Genomic DNA, 18,870 nt, shown 5'->3' with positions numbered 1-18,870 from the left:
CGCATACCACTCAAGTGTGGGAAAGAGTATATCGGCCAAACTGGCCGATGTATCAATGAACGCCTGCGGGAGCATAAGCTTTCATTGAAAAACAGTTATGGTTCAAACTTGCCGCTTCATTGCAAGGCCTGCGGGAATGAAAAGAAACAAGTATGTGAAGCAAGGCTTCATGACACAACAATCACGTTTACAAGTAAAGATTCTGTGGCGCGTGAACTGTTGGAGGCCAACCAGATTAAGAAAAGAGGGGACGCCTGTGTGAGCACCCCATCTGTGAACATTTATAACAATGAAAGCATGCTTTAGATAAGTTTTAGATTTTGATTAATCACTATTCTCTGCAAATATACCTTCAGTGTTCTCGTATGTGCGCATTGACATATTCAGTGTCCCTCTTTTTTTTGTCCCCCTCTCCCCATGGCTATATAATCAGCCACCTTTGACTTCAATAAACAGTTGCAAGTAGTGCCTTGTCCTGTCTTTTTGTTCCTTCTTTGTGTGCCGTTACCATTGGTGCTTCATTTTTTGATAAGGACTGTTTCCTAGACTATCCGAAAACTACCAATTTTCCCATGGGCAGGAAAGTGTTAAGAGAGCCACAGAGAAGGGTAATGAAATTAAGCTGATGGCCAACTTCAGAATGCAATGCCACAAGAGCAAAACACGACGCCCACATTGCGCCACCCGTGGCAGTGAACAGCGGTGCGTTTGGGTTATTGCCTATTAAAAGTGTGCAGTATGCTTCCAACAGCACAATGCCGCGTGCGCTGTCAGACAGCTAGAGAAATGAAGATGCTTGTCGTGATAGGGCTGGCAGCGATAGCTGTGACTGCAACATGTGACGACCGCGACAGAGAGTACTCGACACACGAGGAGATTTGCTGGTGTCAAACAAGAAAACTAAGTTCTTGCAAGCGTTTTCATGCAATCTGAACGGGTGAGTACTGTGGGGAAGCTGTCATGCTGGGTGCCTACTACTCCCCATTGCATGTGCCTCGCATCTTTTCTTATTCACGCGGGATCTAGCAGCCAGGAAACGTATCACGATCGCAGTTTGGTGATGTAATAAAAGTTGGTGCCGAAAGATTGTGTTTTCCGGCAACATATAAAACAGAAGAGTAACTGTATTGGGTCATTATTGTATTCTCAATCGTGAATGTTGCCTCTGGAAAACCATACAAAGCAGGAATGTATAAACAGGGTTCTACGATACCAGGCTGTGTTTTTAGGTTTAAGAGATGTCAAACTTTTTCTCAGACCCTGCAGTCCGTAAACTTTTATGTTTTACTGTACATCAACATGGCAGTTTGCAGAGAATTCCAGAGTGGCAATTTATAAATTATTTAAAACTTCAAAAACTGCATGTATCTGTGTAAATCATGAATGCATAAAGCTAAACTTTTTCAACCATACATACAATAGCTAAAGGCGGTGTCCCTTCAGGCTAATGGCAGGCATCCAAAATGGTCATACTGCTTATCCATGAATGGGTTCAGCTGGCCTCCTAGCACGAAGCATCAACGCGCTTATTTGAGACTGTGTGACTATTCTCCATGGAAGTAGAGAAAGGAACAAGTCCGACCGTCACACCAGACACAGAATCAACCGGAGGTAAGGATACTGTGTAAATGCGACTAGCATGAGGCGAGCCCAGTAGCCCAGGAGGATCAGGCGAGGGTGAGACGCTTCTCCAGTGCACAAGGGGTCCTGTAGCAGCGTTCATTGACGGTGTCGACAAGAATGGGATTTGCCAACAAGGTGTGTTTGTTAATCCAAGAAAAGTTAAAGCACCAATCACTGCTTGCTAGCTCTTGCAAAAGTGACCGATTAGGTGCAGCAGCTGTGCTAGGTTGAGTGTGTATGTTTCAGTGTATTCAAAAAGTCTAGAGAGCAAAGGTACTTTCTACAGTTCATAGTGGGTCTATGGAGCATCTTCTATGGTAAGGAAATGCACAGGGGTTTACAGCTTAGGGTTAAGGGTTGCCCAGAAGACGATCATTCACAGGGAGGCTAATCAAAGTGCATATCACTAACGTGTGCTGGCACACGTCTCAACCAAGAGAGAAGCACACTTTGCATGGGGGAGAAACGCCAGTGCACTAGCTGTCCCCCCGCCATGTTCCTTGTGCAGCAGGAGTTTCCAGAGATTGGGCTGAAAAAATGTCTGCCAACATGTGTGAGCTGGGAACAAGCAGCAGAAAGGCACCTTGATTCTCACTAAGATATCCTCAAAACCTTCCAGCAATGTTTCTGCCAAAATCAGGGTATGCTGTAAATTAAACAGACTAGACTTTCATTCATCCAACTCTGGTTGATTTGATCCTGACCGAAGGTCCCTATGGACCCAAACGTTCGTTATTTCAATCCTGAAATTGGTCTTTGCCAGATAATTCAAACTTGACCAGTCAGCCCGCACGTGACTGACCCCTATAGTGACCCCAATAGCAACCCCTTTAGTGGCAGCGTCTGTATTGGCAGAGCATAGGGGACAGTGAATGCGTTGAACATGCGCCATCCCCCGTCGAAAAAGCCTATTTTCCACCTGCCCTAGGAAGATATTCAAGCAATTAACTGTAGCTCACAATGTATGATTATGGTATTTACCCCATTCTAAAGTGGGCTTTCTTTTTTTTTTCATGAAAACTGGGCCGAAAATTGCCTGCGCGGTGCAGTCAGATATGAAACCAAAACCGCCTTCGCAGCATTTGTATGCTTTACCGCATAACATTACGGTATTACGGCAAAGGTGACTTTAGCAAACCGGCCACCATTCTGTCAAACATACTCTTGCTAAAAGATCAAATGCGTGTTAAATTTCCACTTTGTTTAGGAGCTCTAATGTGGTTTCTACACTAGTTTTCTACTTTGGACACATATAAAGTGAGGTGTGCATTTGATTCGGGTGCATTTGATCTGGGAGCTGGCAAATACTGCCAAATGAACCAACAGTGTGCTTTAACATTTTGTGCATTTTGTTTAACTAAACCCGCTGGATAATTCGGTCAATTTTGAACGTTCACTCAGGGCCAAATTAATGAAAGTCGATTGTGTATTTCCAAACATTAAGAGAATGCCAGAACCAGAGTAAGGTTTTAAGAGGGAATGAATATTCATCTTCCCCTGACTAAAATGGTCTCACCAAAATGAAGTCACAATTTCACTGGTGCTTTACCGGACACCCTACGTATTTATCACCACAGTTATGACACTGTCACGGCTCCTTTCAGTCTCACCTCTCCTGAAGCATTTCGTGCACCGTACATGCGGGCACGAATGAGTCCCTCTCGCGCTGGCGTGCGTATGAGGCGCACGTTGTATGGCAGCTCGGAAGAAACGTAGCGAGCCAGCTGCACCCCCAGCTCCGCTACAAATGCAAAGAGAAAACAGTGCAGAGGTTTTCAGACATATCCTGTAGGTGGGACAACCAGCATTTGCCACAGAGTTATGACATGCATGAAATTTGTTAGTGATACAGTCTATGCTTGTTACAATGGACCCGCATACAAGAGACTTTCGGATATAACGGACCATACATCAACTTTAGTTTGCTCTATCTATTTTATTAATGCAACGAAGTTCACTTTTAACAGACTATGCTACAACGGACTATCAGCTACAGCAGACGAAATTAGCGGCAATTTTTGTCAAAATAGGGCACATAAAATGGACTTTTGCCATGTCGATGCAGGCTGGCAACTGATTTGCGAGGGTCAGCCGACGATCGTGGTCCAATATTGTGTGCGCAAAAGAGGGAGGAAAGTGGGGCGGAAACACGTCATCTGTTGCGCGTGAGGCACCGGTGGGGGGAGCGAGGGAGAGGAAGCGGAGGTTCTACTCGGGTGGCTACTGTTAATAGTGCAGCCGCCGTATCTTGAAAGCGATCTGCGATATAGACTAAGTGCACCCAGTGCCAGTACCTTCGTATGCGCTGTGCTTTCTATGTTCAGTTCAACTTGATGTGAGAAACAGCACGAAGGTCAATTCGCTCGCTGTTGCTGTTTCGCCTTCTCACTACATCGTTTTAACAGCGACTTTGCGTGGTCATCGAGAGAGATGTGTTCCTGTAACCTGAGCGCGTGTGACACAGTGCTTGTTAATTTAGTTAGTAAGCTAATGTTTACAACTTTCTACGGCCGATAAAACTACCATATTTATTCGAATCTAGGCTGATGGTTATTTTTCAAATAATCACATACAAAAAACTCTGGGTCGGCTTAATTAGAGGATTTTTAAAAACGTGCCAGTTTGTACTGAAAATGATAAGTATGGTGCATAGCTAGCGTCATCTAGAAAAGTCAGTATCGCAGCCGATACTAGCTGGGCCAGTAGCCAACTGAAGTACACGAGCAAAGTTGTCGCTTTGAACCATGTCGTATAGGAGCTGGTTCTTTATGGTATTGGTATGCGGCGTGGCGTTACGCTAATGGTACCAAACAGGCCACTATAGTGCCGCATTCAAACGAAAAGTTGTGCTAGCCGCAGACGCATAGTAAGCCAGGTGGGACTTCAGCATTGATGAGAAAAATGTCTGTCTTTGGAAGGGGCAATGGGAGATGCTTTTGTGTGTGCCGCAATGAGGAGATGACAGCGATAAGATAAGTGCGCAATAACAGAGAGGGGCTGTTCACTGAGATCACACTGCATTTCGACGCGTGCAATGCTGCACTGTTTGCAAATGCATGGGCGCGCGGATGCAAGCTTGCGCACGTCGCAAACGTACGTGTGGTCTGGGCTACAGGCTCCGTACAGTTGAGTTTGCGGCTACTCTGGCGTTATCTGCCACAGCGATGCGACAGTACTGGGAAGGTGGCTCTCAGGTCGGCTGGCTCGACACGTATTACTTCACATGCACTGCACTTCGTGTCAGCTGCGGTTGGGGCCGTTTTGCTTTGTTAATTAGCCCTCATTTATTTTTTCGGATACATCTTCCAACGGTGCAATGGCATGCGCTTGGTAGACAAGTGCCGAAATTACGGAGGTGCTGAAAAAAACTAGTGGAACTGGTGATACCACTGCGTCAGACTTGCAGTCAAGAAAGCCAGCCCGGGATAAATTGGCACATGTCTCTTGGCAGGCCTTACGAAGTAGAACGGGGAAAAAAATGGATCACTGCTGTGAGGGGAGTTAAGTAAGTCAGCTTTTGTCATCATATTTGTGAGAAGGGTTTGTTTTGTAAACCATGCTGCATGTGCATGTTTCGCAGCTTGTACGACACCAGCGGTCATGGCTGGGCCAGCTGCTCAACATTTAAGGCATTTGTCACGACTGTGCTGATTTGACGACTGTTTAGTGTAGCCTTAGCATCTGATGTGACTAGGATAACACTGGCATCTGTGATGAGCAATTTTTTATGCCGAGGAAGCTCCTTTTATGCTGGCGAGCACTCATTCATAGACAATACTTGTTCTAGCTGCTGGTGTCAGAGGCACAGTTTCAGATGGTGCGATTTTTCTTGTGACTTTACATTTGCAGAATCACCTTGCAAAAAGCAAAGTGCATGTGCAAGCAAACAAATTCGCAAGCGAAATCAAACATTGTGAAAAGACTATTATGAACCTCGATCATCGTACTTGATGAAAAATGAACATTCGTGCCATATAAATTCTGATCTTGTGGTTAATAAATCTAATTTTTCAGCTTCAGATGGCTCCGAATGAGTCCCAAACGAGTCAACCCGGATATGCCCTAATCATTTTGTCAGTGGAGAAAAAAGAACAACTGAAAGTCATCCTGACGCTATTTCCGAACGTTTACAAAGGGTGACAAGCTGACGAGAATAAATTGATGAATGAAAAGACCTGAAAAATAAGGGCTTGTTTGTCTCACTAGCCGCGCATAGCGACTTGTAGTTGTGCCAATTAAGTTGGCAAGTAGGTCCCGGTTCTGTGTTCAGCAGTGAGCCATAACAAATCGCTTACAACTGCTTCAAAACCACAAAAACTTTCGTTTTGGAGTCGTGCCAGATGACGTAGCACAGAGAATGTTAGAGTACCATGGTGTCACACAGTCACTTTCAATCAAGATCGCGTCCGACCAGACCAAATTTCTCAATTCGATCAAGCATGGTCACTGCTACAAAGTCCAACAATTTGAATCAAGTTAGTTTATCTCACTCGGCATCCAGGCCGTTCGTCCAGGCCATTCACTTTTTTCACAGAGAGAACATGTGAAATAGCGTACAGCTTGTCTCTGCTGGTTAATGCAGCAACATGAAAGTAATATCCAGTTCCTTTAATGTGCCTAAACCTGCAAAAAGTATTTACAACATCACCGAGCACCATGCTTGCACCTTCATGTACACAAAAAACAGTGAACCATGATATACGTGCGGGTTTTGGCAACATGAGCACGAAATTTAAATTTTCACGGTCTTCCTTCTTTTTCAGTTTCACGCCGCTCGCCACAGACGGCGCTGAGCAGTGTAGCACTGCTGGTGCTCACTGGCACCGCCTGTTCACTGGATGGAGCCTATAGGGACGAGGCTAGCGGCAGTGACGACACAGAGTGAGCTCGGCATGTTCGTATTCAATAACCGCTGTTAACATTTTGCGAATGCTGCCTCACTATTTGTTCGGCCTACATTTGAGGTAAACTTTTTAATTTTTTTCTGGCCTCGAACATTCTGGAGTCTGCTTAGAATCGGGGCAGGCCTAGATTCGAGTAAATACGTTACTATCCTTACTTTGCATAGCTGTCTACTAATTTTCTATCACAATCGATGCTTTGCCTTTCGGGCAAAACTGCAACCTTTTTTTTTTTTGCACTTTGGCCATTCGTCACTCACTCTTTGCTATAATGTTGTTACACATCCCGGCCAAAGTTTCAGAAGTGAAGTGTTTCTGATATTATGTACTTCGGATAGAACGTACATCTTTTGTCGGATTATCAGGGTCGGTAGTAACGAGAGTCAACTTATTACATATGGATACCAAAGCAGATAACAGTTTGAGGTTTTATGCTTCGAACTTGCACAGTACAATATGAGGGACACCAGAGTGGAGAGCTCCAGGAGAATTTCCACCATTTCGGGATATTTGAAATGTAAAAACTTATCATCAGCTCATTTCCTGTCCCGTCTCTTGCAGCGATCTCTGCTACCCCTGTCTTGAACCAGCCAGCTCCATCCCCTGCCCACGTTTGCTAATTAAATCATGCCACCTAATCCTATGCCATCCTTGATAGCATTTACTTTTCCCTGGCACGTATTCCATTACTCCCACAGACCACTGTTTCTCTCAATTTATTACGTCACATTACCTGCCCACCTCCTGTGCATCCACTGCACCCCTCAATTATGAGCCGGCTACCAGTGCTTGCTCTCTAATACATGTTGCCACTTCTTTGTCCCTCAATGTTGCAGCTACAGTGGAACCCACTTATAACGATACCGGTTTTAATAATATATCGGTTATAACAATGAGAACCTGCTGCACAGACAACTTTTGTATGTTTTCTAGGGTGAAATAACCAGCTTACTATAATGCCCCCATGACGAATTATTGGTTATAACTAAAAGGTCTGGCTGCTGGGTGCCGGTGCCAAAAGGTAATGAAATGCGAAACCCTTTAAAAAAAAAAAGCGGAAGAGAAATCTGAGCCACTGAAAGATTGTCCAATGCCTTAACGGCTGCTGCACGCTCATTTTCCAGCATTCTCCATATCGGCAGTCTCGCATGCCTCTCTTCCATCACCCATCCTCCCCTCCGAACACAAGGGCTGCACCCATAGCTCTACGCCGTGCCACACTCCGACACACGAATGGACCATGCCAACTGCGCTGCGTTGCTCCCAGGTTTCTTGCTGGCGCCCCATTCTGCGCAGTTCTGCCAACAGATTAAGACACTCATGATCATCTTTGTTGGTTGCATGTTGGTTGCCATTCTTGAATGCCAACAGCCCCGGCTTGTTGCATGTGATTGGAGCGAGCAGGATAGCAGTTAAACAGTTAAATGAGTTAAGGCAATCAGCAGCGGGATGGAGAAAGGTGGTGGGGATGGGCACAGGCATCCCCGCCATTATAGTTTTCTCACGACAGCTCTGCCATCCCCCCATTTTGCTTTTCTTAATGCAACCCGGTTATAACAATTATTGGTTATAACAATGGAATTTTTTTGGCACTTGAATGCTGTCATAAGTGGCTTTGACTGTATATAATATTTTGCTCCGCTGCTTGTTATGAAAACAAGCTTCTTGTTAAGTTTCAGCTCCCCCCATAGGTTAGCCCCATAAATTTCAGCCTCATAGGTGTCACATGTCTGCACATACACATATGACAACAGGTTCTTCAAATAAATCTGTTGAAGATTTGTGCTGTGTGTCTCATCCCTTCTTTTGTCTACATCTGTTGAGCGTGTTCACGAGCGCACAAGGAGTGTTACGTCTCATGTGCCAAAGAATGCCACAATATGAGAGCAAAGCTTGACACGAGACCCAAATTATTAGAGACACTGGGCAACATGTATACCTGTCAACCTGCAATCATTAAAAATCGTTGAAATTTGATGGACGCAAACTAGTGGAAGAGGAAGGGAGGACGTGATGAGCAAACATTGTTTTTAATGTTTGTCTTGAGCACACACCATTTGTTTGTGATACATGTGCATTTCATTAACAATGATTTAGCTTTACACGCAGCACACAAGTAGCAGCAAACTTGGAACAGCACAAGCTGACAAGCAACGTACTCTTTTTAGATCACACTGACTTTCTTCAGCGAATTTGTGGCTGCTAATATTGCCTGATTCTGGAACTAGTCTGAATAAACTAGACTGTAAAAAGCCCCGCCGGTAGAAGTCATTGTATGCTGCCACTAGAGGGCAGCAGAGGCACTATCACCATAATATTTTCATGCGTTTTCAACCTTGAGCCACCCAATCTTTCAACACCTTGCAAGCTTTCTGGCCAACAGCATTTACCATTCGTAAACTCGTAGAATGAGTCTAAGTTCATAACCTTTACAAAAAACAATTGGGAGAGTTGGCAGATATGGACATTACGCCATACCTGCATAAAAATATTTGAAAAGAAGATATGGAAATTATGCGCCAAACAAAGCTTTCGCACCAAGATGCTTTGGTTAGCCTAGTTTTATTGACAGCTACCTTTCACTTAAGGTCACCTTTTCACAGCTTTCAAAATAGACACAGAAAGAGAAACCTTTTAATAAGAAAAAAGGAGAGAGGTTGGTCTCTCACCTGGTCTGCTACACTACGTAAGGTTACAGGGAGAAGGGGATCGGGGTGGCATTTATACAACATTACCTTCACGAGATAAGCTGCAAAAATGACCCCAACAAAGCGGCACATGAGACTTCGGAGACGACATACCCTGTGACTGCAATAATTAGGGCACAGGACGCGAGGCACCTAACCCGTTTGGACGACAGGCCTTTATGGAGCAGAAGTTTGCGGGGGTGTGGAACAATGGTCAAAGTGTACTGCAAGTACTTCTGACGTTTTTATAGGGCACCTGAAACGGTTCGGACAAATTTTGTAGACGTGTAGGGTACAGCTAAAGTTAATCATTCGCACCACAATTTGTGTGAACCGTCTCATACTAAGAGAGCTACGGACGATTACAAGTTACCATCCTCAATATTCATGCATTTTCTCCTCAACTCGTTCGCCGAGTGATCGGGGCTAAGCTCCGCCTACAGTGGCTCTGCGTCATGATGGCAGGTCGTGTTGTCGACTTTCGGTTCTCTAGGAGCGAGCGCGCGAAGCCTCTCCAAACTCTCCGCCAGCTGCTTGGCAGTCGACCCCAAGCGAAAGCTATCGAAGCAGCAGGCGTTGCGAGCCTTCTGTCGCAGCGCCAAACGTGTATGGTATTCCGGTAACCGCAGGCTAGCAGGGCGTTTTGACTGAACGGTGGAGGCATAAGCTCAAGCTGCTGAAGGAACTTTACCGTAGACGTATGTGAGCTGCCTGATCCGTCTCCACGGTCCAGCCACCCATTGGCGCAGAGCTTAACAAGCCAAACAAAGAGCTAATATTGCTCTAACCAAGTGTAAAACATTTTAAACATTTACAAAAACAATGTGTTAACAATTACATTCCTGCAAAAAATTTACACCAGCAGCAAAGAAGAATACATTTTGTAACTGCTACTGTGTGTGGTTGAGCTGTGTGCCACCAGGTGGGTGCGCCATAAGACCATTCACATTGGCGTTTCTGCTCATACCGTGAAACGACACGCAAGGGGACATGGCCAGGACCTGTCCCCTTGCACTTGCGTTTACCCTAATAGTGTACTCACGAAACGCTATTGAGTTAGTAATCTTCCGTTGTAAAGTGACGGCTGCAAATGCGCAAATCCTGGCGCCGATCGGATAGCGGCAGTCCAATGCGCTGCAGCCAGTCCGCTCGTCTGCTGCCTTGCAGAGGGACACGATGTCGCAGCTTGACATACTGCCAGTCGCTGCATTTGCAGTCCACAACGCAACAAAGTCGAATCATAATGCTCGCGAAAAGACTGAGACTGAATGTGACCGCGGAGCTCCCATCAAAATGGAGCACATTGTAACACAAGCAGAAGACGCTTGCTTTGTGCCGGAAGTTCTCAATTGTAGTGAGAAATTGTTCTAGTGCATTCTCTTTCTGTTACTTTCTTTTTATGGAAGCAAATTAACTAACATTCCAACTATTACGAACATCATTTGTTCACCATAAACGTGGAAAAATTATCTATGATGCGCCTTGGGCAGCCAATCGAATAGCTCGCCCACATGACGTCAATTGGGTGATTTACGTCATATGGGTAAGGGCGGCTGAAAATTCTGCCGAGCAGTGTGCTGTGATTGGCAGTGATATACATTTTTAAAACCTTATAAGAAATTGCACGCTCTACGCGGAGCACTTAGATGCGTCAATTAATGATCAGATGGGCCTACTCTAACGACTCAGTGTGTTTGTAGAAAATCGTCAAAATTGTTTCAGGGTCCCTTTAAAGGGAAGCTGAAACGGTTTTCAATTTCTATGAATTGCTGGGATTGGGAACAGCAGACCTAATAATTTACGGTTCCGAAAATTTTTTTTTCGTTTTGTTGATATAACGGGCGGAAATCGCTTTCTAAATCACCCGCGCGGACACGCCCCCATCGCTTCCCGGAGCGCCGGGTGACGACGTTGGCAGAGGAGAGAACCGGCGAGAGTGACGTCATGGGCGGAGACCGAGCCAACCGAGCTGCGGACCGGCGTGCTGACATGTGCTGGCATGCCTCTTTCCGTCCTGCGCTTTACTGAACGACGCTACGAGAGATCTGCCGCCGCCGCCTCCGCTCACGTTTGTTTTGCGATTTTCGTAAACTGTTCTTTCCTTCTGTGCTGCTTCTTGCCTTCTTGCCTTGTCCAGCCGGTTCGACTCCTTTCTGGGCAAGTGCCACTTTCAGTACTGCCCTGCTGAGGCACACAGTCCTGAATTGTCTTGAACTTGTTACGCGCTGCGTGCGCTTCTGTTTTTTCCTAATCTCTTGCACCTCCTGGCAGCACAAGCAGTTCTCTTCATCTTCCATCAATACGCAGCACATGCAGGTGCACCTAGTTTAATGAAAGCGTGATTAGGCCCACATTAATGCACTGGAGAAATACGAACATTTGCAGCCATTAACGTCTGGTAACACAGTTTTAGCGTAGCCGGATAGCCTTACGACAAATGCGAAAACGCGTTGTTGCTAGCGTTGCTATACTCCGTTTCATACATCAGGTACAACGCTGTGGAGGCTTGAGATACTTCTTGCAGTGGCTGCGTTCGCACTTAGAAAAAGTTCGGTGTTTCTTGACCCGATTTTTCAGAAAGCTTTCCATATATAAGCTCAGTTCGGAATGAAAAAAAAAGAATTTACCTATAAAAACCATCCGTGTACTTATACGGCTGCTAACACGTTCTTTTAAAAAAATTTTCTTTTCGGTATTTTTTAATTGCTGCCCGTCGCGGCAGCTTCACGTGCATACTCGCGCGAGAAAACGCCGCTGGCACGCTGCGAAGCATAGACGGAAACGCGCGCAGTAATAAATTTTGGTGACTGGACTTCGAGCGTAGCTTCCACAGCGATGCACCTGAGGTATCAAATGGAGTGTAGGCTTGCCTAGTGACATTCGACGTACGGTTCAGTTATCGTGTTTACCACACGGCGGCGCTAAAATTGCCTAATATATTTATGTCAACACTAGCATGGAGCACGCATACCGATCCTTGATCGAGCCACACTCGCAAAGTCGTCGAACCATAGTATGAATATTGCACATATAATACCTCTGGTCATCTCTGGATGTGTATGATAAGCAACTTCCATGACTGTACCTCACAGAACTGCATGTGCGCGCTTTGAAACGCGGCACTTATGTTCGCGATCGTGTATCAACGCTGAAAAAACCACGGGACTTTAGACGAGCAGCGGCAAGGTGCTTGACATCGCGGTTTTGCACCCGTGTAAATCTAATGAGAAGTTAGTGCTTCGGCATTCTTCCAGCAGCATGTTCCCAGTGACACTTTAGCGCATTTTTCTCCCGTCATCGCAACGTGCAGCTACATGAAAAAAAAAAACATACGTACCAGCTAAGATTTCCAGCGTGCGAGAAGGTGCACACATCGCTCTCGCTGTTGGCACACTCAATATCGTCGTTGACTCTGTTGCCGCCATCGTTTTCCGTATCGGCTGTAGGTTCAAACATGTACGGGGACAATACAAGCTGTCGGAGACAGCGAGAACGTTCCATCTTGCAACTCAGCTATGAAGCTAGAACAGCAGAACCGCGTGCTACCAGAGAGAAAGGAATGGTGCTACGCTCTGAAACGGAGACATGCGGCGGCGCCGACCGGCGACTACCGCCGACGACGTCACAGCGGCCCCGACCAATCACGGGCAACAGCGGCGTTCGCGCGATGCCCTGAGGCGCTGGTGCGCGTTTTCTTGGAAAAACAGCCGCTTGCGTTTGTTTCCGCCCGTTTTGAACCAGATATTCGTGTTCAGGGGACACAAAACTGTAGAATGCCGCAGAGAACTCATTTTTTTCGAAAAGTGTTTCAGCTTCCCTTTAACAGACAGCAGCCTCACATCCATGCTCTAGCACTGCATGCCTGCACATTGTGAAGTTCTCTGCGCACAGCATGTATGCTCATCACACGTATACACAGTTCGCAACCAACCTCTACAGTGGCTGTAGCTAAGCAAACTCTGACGCACACAGCCATCGCTGTGCCAGACAGGCACTCACGCAAGGTGCTGTTGTCATCAACGAGGATAAGCTCATAAAGGAGAGTGGCTGGGGTGCGCTCGAGGACAGTGTGCACGGTGCGCACCAGTGCCGACCAGGCCTCGTTGTAGAAGCACACCACCACGCTGGCTGTCGGCAGAGACAGCTCATCAAACACCTGCTGACGGCAGCTGGAAGAAGAGCCAAGAAATGTTGCTCAGCATGTATGACAATCGCTGCCACAAGCAAAATAAACACCAAGTGTTCCACAAGGAAGCCAAGTATATACTTCATGACTATTCTAGCAAAACTGCTGGCTCGTTAATGTGGAATATTCAGACAGAGGCAGCGTTTCCTGGTGCATGCTGTGTTATCCAATAGTTAGGTTCACTGCTTGTACAGTTCTTGCTGACGAAATATTAAGCATGTGTTGTCTTTAACAATGGCAGACGAAAGAGTGGTTGAAAGACATTCTCACAAATGGAACAGTGCTATCTGTCCTTGCCAGAGGAAGACAGTGTGCACACCATATCTCGCTGTTAAGTAACAGGTGGCATCATCGTACTGCTCCTGCAAAATGTGTATTTGTTGCCCGTTGCTGCTGCAGACGCGCACTTCCGACTGCTTCTAAACGAAATAAAATTTGGCAGCGTGTTACACTCCAGTAACATGTGAAGGTGAAAGCCTGCTGCACACTTGGTAATGTGCAGTCTCACGCCATCACGTTGCTGCTTTTGAAGTTCAGCTTCTTTGGCTCATTTTCGACACTTAGCTGCGGCTTCGCGCACTCATATAGCGGGATTACACACATGCCGCCAATGTTTCCCTTCGACCTTACATTGCATCCTCTCAGCAGGGGATTGAAACATATGCTGTTCTGTGTGTCGTACGGGTGATTTAAATGAATATATGCACTGTTCACTTCACTTTGCTCAGCACTTGTAGCCTCAGCCTTACAGGGGTATGAACCATTGCATTTTTTGCTTTCTTACGGGGTATGAGCCATTGTTTATGGGATTATGAGCCACTGAGAAGGTCACATGGTTTTGAGTGAGTGAGTGAAGAAACTGTTATTGCAGTTAAAGAAGGGAATTGCGCTAAAAAAAGACACGGACAAGTAAGGACATGGACGGGCGCCCATCCATGTCCTTACTCGTCCGTGTCTTTTTTTAGCGCAATTCCCTTCTTTAAGTATGTACGACCGACTCGCCCAACAACGTGCTCTCCTGTTATTGCAGGTCCGGCGAGGACGCGAACTCATCGCGCACCCGGCTAGTCCCACGTCGGGACCGGCAGGTCTAGCCCACCGGCCCGGTCGCGGGCACGCCGGACAGCCAGGATTTGCTTTTCTAGAGCGGGGCTACGCAGAAGCGAGTCCCACTCCTCCTTGATGAACTTGGGGTATGTCGACCCACACTCCCACAGCATGTGCGCTAGAGTGGAGGTCTACCCACAGGAGGGGCAGGCGTCGTCGCGATACACGTCCGGGTAAGCCGCGTGGAGAACGGACAGACACGGATACGTACTGACACCACATTTCTGTATATTGTATGCGTGATTTCAAATAATGTATGCAAGGTACAAGTCACTTTGATAAGTGCTTGTAGCCTCTGCATTACGAGAGGGATGAGCCATAGCATTTTTAACTTGTTTAGGGAGGTATGAGTCATTTAAAGGGACACTAAAGGCAAATATTAAGTCAAGCTAATGTGATAGATTACTAAGGTGTCAATACTATCACGAACAGAGCCTTAATAATCAAGAAATTGAGGTAAATGAAAGACATGATTAGAGACTCCCCGGTACATTCAAGTATTTGCCCGATGACGAAAGCAGTCCTCAGTCAAATTCTGTCACCAGTACTCTACCACTCATTGCAAAAAACATCCTTGCGTTGTATTATTAGACGAAATAAAATGCTACTTGTTCAGATCTAGCTCAGTTTTAGAAAAACTCACTGAAATTACCCTTGACAACGACGCCAGCGGTCGAACAGCTTCGTTTTTGCTCGACTCCACACCACCCACACTATCATGTTTCAGAGTACTTTCGTCATCACATAGTTCTGCGCTGCTTTTGTTGGCTCGCAAAACTTGCAAATTGCAAGTAGCAGAGAATTCAACTTTTATGTGATGTCATGGGATGCCCAAACGGTCTGTGCCACTTGATCAAAAAGCCGCTGCAGCCGCGAGTCCACCACTCTGTCTTGGTTCAGTACTGTCATCTGTCGGGTGACGTTTCACTCACCGACGGCAGAAAATGGCGGTGATGGCATATGCAACATCACCACTCCTCCAATTGGACGGCGGGAAAATTTAATTGCAATAAAGGCATTCGGGGCCTTAAGATACAATTTTCTCGTAAACTAAGTCTTGGAAGTTTCTGGAATGGTACTTAAAGAGTTCATGTCGACTTAGTATTTGCCTTTAGTGTCCCCTTAAGGCTTTCACCTTAATAACCAAGTATAGTACAGTCAATACCAGATATATCGAACTCGAAGGGGTTCAGAATATAGTTTGACATACAGTCAAACCCACTTAGAACAATACCAGTTTTAACAATATATCGATTAAAACAATGAGAAGCTGATGCACTGTCAACATTTGTATGTTTTATATGTTGAAATAACCCATCACAATGCCTCCATGCCACATTATTGGTTAAAAGGATGAAGTTTGGCTGCTAAGTGCCTGTGCCGAAAGGTAATAGAATGCGAAATCCTTGAAAAGAAAAAAGAAAAAGAGAAATTCGAGCCACTGCACCGTCTTCAACCCCCCAACAGCCGCCATGCGCTCAAACAATAAACTCTGTTTTCCAGTTTTCTATGCATTGGTACCTTAGCGCGCTTCTCTCCCTTCACCTTTCCACCCCTCCAAACTATTACGAACTAGTATGAACTATTGCAGCTGACAGTGTAGACAAACATCTACTCAGCAGAGAAGTTCAACAAAGAAAACTGCTCAGTAGACAGCTAGCGCAAACATGTTCGACAAGGTGTCTATAGGGAGGTGGAAGAGGCCCTCTACGAGTGGTTTCTCGGCACCCTTGCCATGAACGTGCCCATCACCGGGCCAATTCTGGCCAGAAAGGCGAAACAGTTTGCCTTACTCATCAATAATCTGGACTTCCAGCCAGGTGGTGGCTGGGTACAGCGCTTCAAAGACAGCCACGGCATTGTTCAAAAAGCCATCACCGATGAGCGAGCTTCCCTTGATGTGGAGGCAAAGCAGAAGTTGGTGGAGGAAACGCTGCCTCGCATCTCTCTGCGACTACATTGACACTGACGTATACAATGGCGATGAAACAGGAGCATTCTTCCAGACATTGCCATCCAAGACACATGCACTCAAAGGAGACATGAGTAAGGGCACTAAAAACTGAAAGCTATGCCTCACTGTGTTCTTGTGTGCCAAGATGAACAGGAGCTACAAGTGCCCCGCATTTGTCATTGGCTTCCATGGTACTACCAGGATACCTGTTCACTACCATGACAATTGCAAATGGATGACATGAGAACTTTGCCGTGAGTGGCTCTTGGAGTTCAATCAGCGCATCGAGCGATATAAAAGGAAGGTGGCTCTCATCCTAGATAATTATAGTGCTCACAAGTCCGTGCCTAAGCTCTCAAGTGTGGAAATTTCTTTCCCTGCTGCCGGACACGACGGCAGGCTTGCAGCCCATAAGTACTGGCATGGTCACCAATTTTAAGGTCATGTATCATCACCGCATTCTGAACAAGTTAAAGTTAGTCTTGTTGATGGACACAGACACACAGGGAGCAACCAGACTTGAAGATCAATGTACTGATGGCCGTGCAGTTTATATTTGGTGCATGGTCTGACGTGCTTCTACGGTGCGGAACTGCTTTAGGAAAGCGTGCTTTGTCCGAGACAGCAGTCACTTATACAAAGCCTGCAAAGCTCCCACCAACGAAGTGATGCCCGAGCTTTGGTCCATAGTCGACAAGGATGCTCCAGAACTCAAAAGAGTTTCTACATGCAGCCGACGCACCAGAAACATAAGTTGTAACCGATGAGGCAATTGTTGCAAACATGCTTGCATCGGATAGTGATGATGACATTGATGGCGACAACAGCAGCGATGATGCGGTATAGCAGGCTGCCTCAATGTTGCCCTCGCAGGAGGCCCTGCAGATCATTCAGCCCCTCCGGGGCCTCGTTTTTACAAGGGACCCTCAGCTGCATTGCATAGAGCAGCTGGATGCCTTGGAGAAGGATATCGGCACACTTCACATAAAGCAAGCAAGGCTGATGGATATGGGGTTTTCTTGTGCAAGCCAGCAAGAAGTATGTGGCAAGATGTTTGTAGCAATGTCGCCCCAGTGTTTCTTCTTGATTTCTCAAGCTGAGAGGCTGCCGTGGCAACTTTCTCAAATTTTTTAAAAGGCCTCTTTTTGGGCCGCCAAAGAGATGCTTATGTGGAGCTCGCATGTCACTTGCCATCCGTGACCCCTTTTCACAGTTGTTACAGCAGTGCAATTCTTGAACGGCAACAGCCATGGCTTGTTACACACGATTAGACACAGGAAGCAGAGTTAAACAGTTAAATGAGTCAAAGCAATCAGCAGTTAGATGGAGCAAGGTGGAGGGGAGGGGCCTCCCCGCCATTACAGTTTTCTCACAGCAGCTCTGCCATCCCCCTATTCTGCTTCTCTTTAGCAACCCAGTTATAACAATTATTTGTTATAAAAATTGAATTATTGTGACATTTGAACATTGCTATAAGTGGGTTCAATGGCACTGATAATTCAAAATATAGGATATGCCTATATGAAGCTTATTACCTGAGACCTCTGCATTTCTCGAACAGTTTTTCGAGATCATGATAAGCGGGAATTAACGATTTGATACTCCAAGGCCACGTCAAATGCACGAATGCAAAAATGTTGACTTTGCATGCAAATGTTGCAAGTCATTCACATGGCAGAAAGCTCTTTGATATACTGACCACAACACTAATCCTGAGAGCCCGCATAGCTCGATTAAACATGGAGCACGGTGTGGCTCGTACATGTTGAAGTGCTTGTTTCGTGGTTTTATTCGAGATAAGGTAGAAACGGACACATCGCGGAAGTAAAGCAGCCTATTGAATATGCGCTGTGCTGCCATCAACGCACTTGTACTGTGAGTCATGTATGAATGTTCCCGGCCATGTGTCCATTACAATATCTAGAATACGCCTTTTAAACGGTCGATAATCATACGTGGGCAACAAGCCAGGCAGACTGTTGCATTGAGTTATGGAATTGACTTCCTGTTGGAACCAGTCATCTTCCCTTCTCGACCTCCCTAAATACTTTGTGCATCTTTTGTGTGCTGATCAGAGCCTGAACGCCTGTGGTCCCTTCCTCTCCAGCTCCAGCATTGGTGACTGTCGACCCCGCACACAAGCTGTTAGTTTTGGTAGTGGCCTTCGGCGCAGACCCTCGAATCGCACAGCAATAGGTCTTGCACACCACTGCCACAATGGGGAGTCTTTCCGGAAAAGTGCAGATGTGGCATGCGGTAGTAATTAAATTCAAACTATAATGCAAAGCTCCGTCCAAGTAAAGGTTCGGGTCGAATTTGCTTTGGCGTCTCGCAGAACCGAAAATTTTATTCGTGGAAAGTGCTTGTCTACAAGAAGACAAATCCAGTGGCACAGACGTCTCCAGTTCGGCA

At 46.1% G+C, this 18,870-nt stretch overlaps 1 protein-coding gene across 2 annotated transcripts in view; it reads right to left on the bottom strand.

The window, feature by feature from the left end:
* The window catches only part of LOC142573124 (polypeptide N-acetylgalactosaminyltransferase 11-like), a 106,908-nt gene that overhangs the window by 60,558 nt on the left and 27,480 nt on the right, over positions 1-18,870 (bottom strand). For both annotated transcript variants that reach the window (XM_075682648.1, XM_075682646.1), the window contains exons 6-7: positions 13,211-13,380; positions 3,234-3,364 (exon numbers count right to left, since the gene is read on the bottom strand). In XM_075682648.1, the coding sequence (XP_075538763.1) occupies positions 3,234-3,364; positions 13,211-13,380 (301 nt within the window). The remainder of the gene's footprint in view (positions 1-3,233; positions 3,365-13,210; positions 13,381-18,870) is intronic.

Source organism: Dermacentor variabilis, chromosome 2, assembly GCF_050947875.1.
Source record: "Dermacentor variabilis isolate Ectoservices chromosome 2, ASM5094787v1, whole genome shotgun sequence".
NCBI classification, from domain to species: domain Eukaryota; kingdom Metazoa; phylum Arthropoda; class Arachnida; order Ixodida; family Ixodidae; genus Dermacentor; species Dermacentor variabilis.
This window is presented reverse-complemented; position numbering and strand designations above follow the sequence as displayed.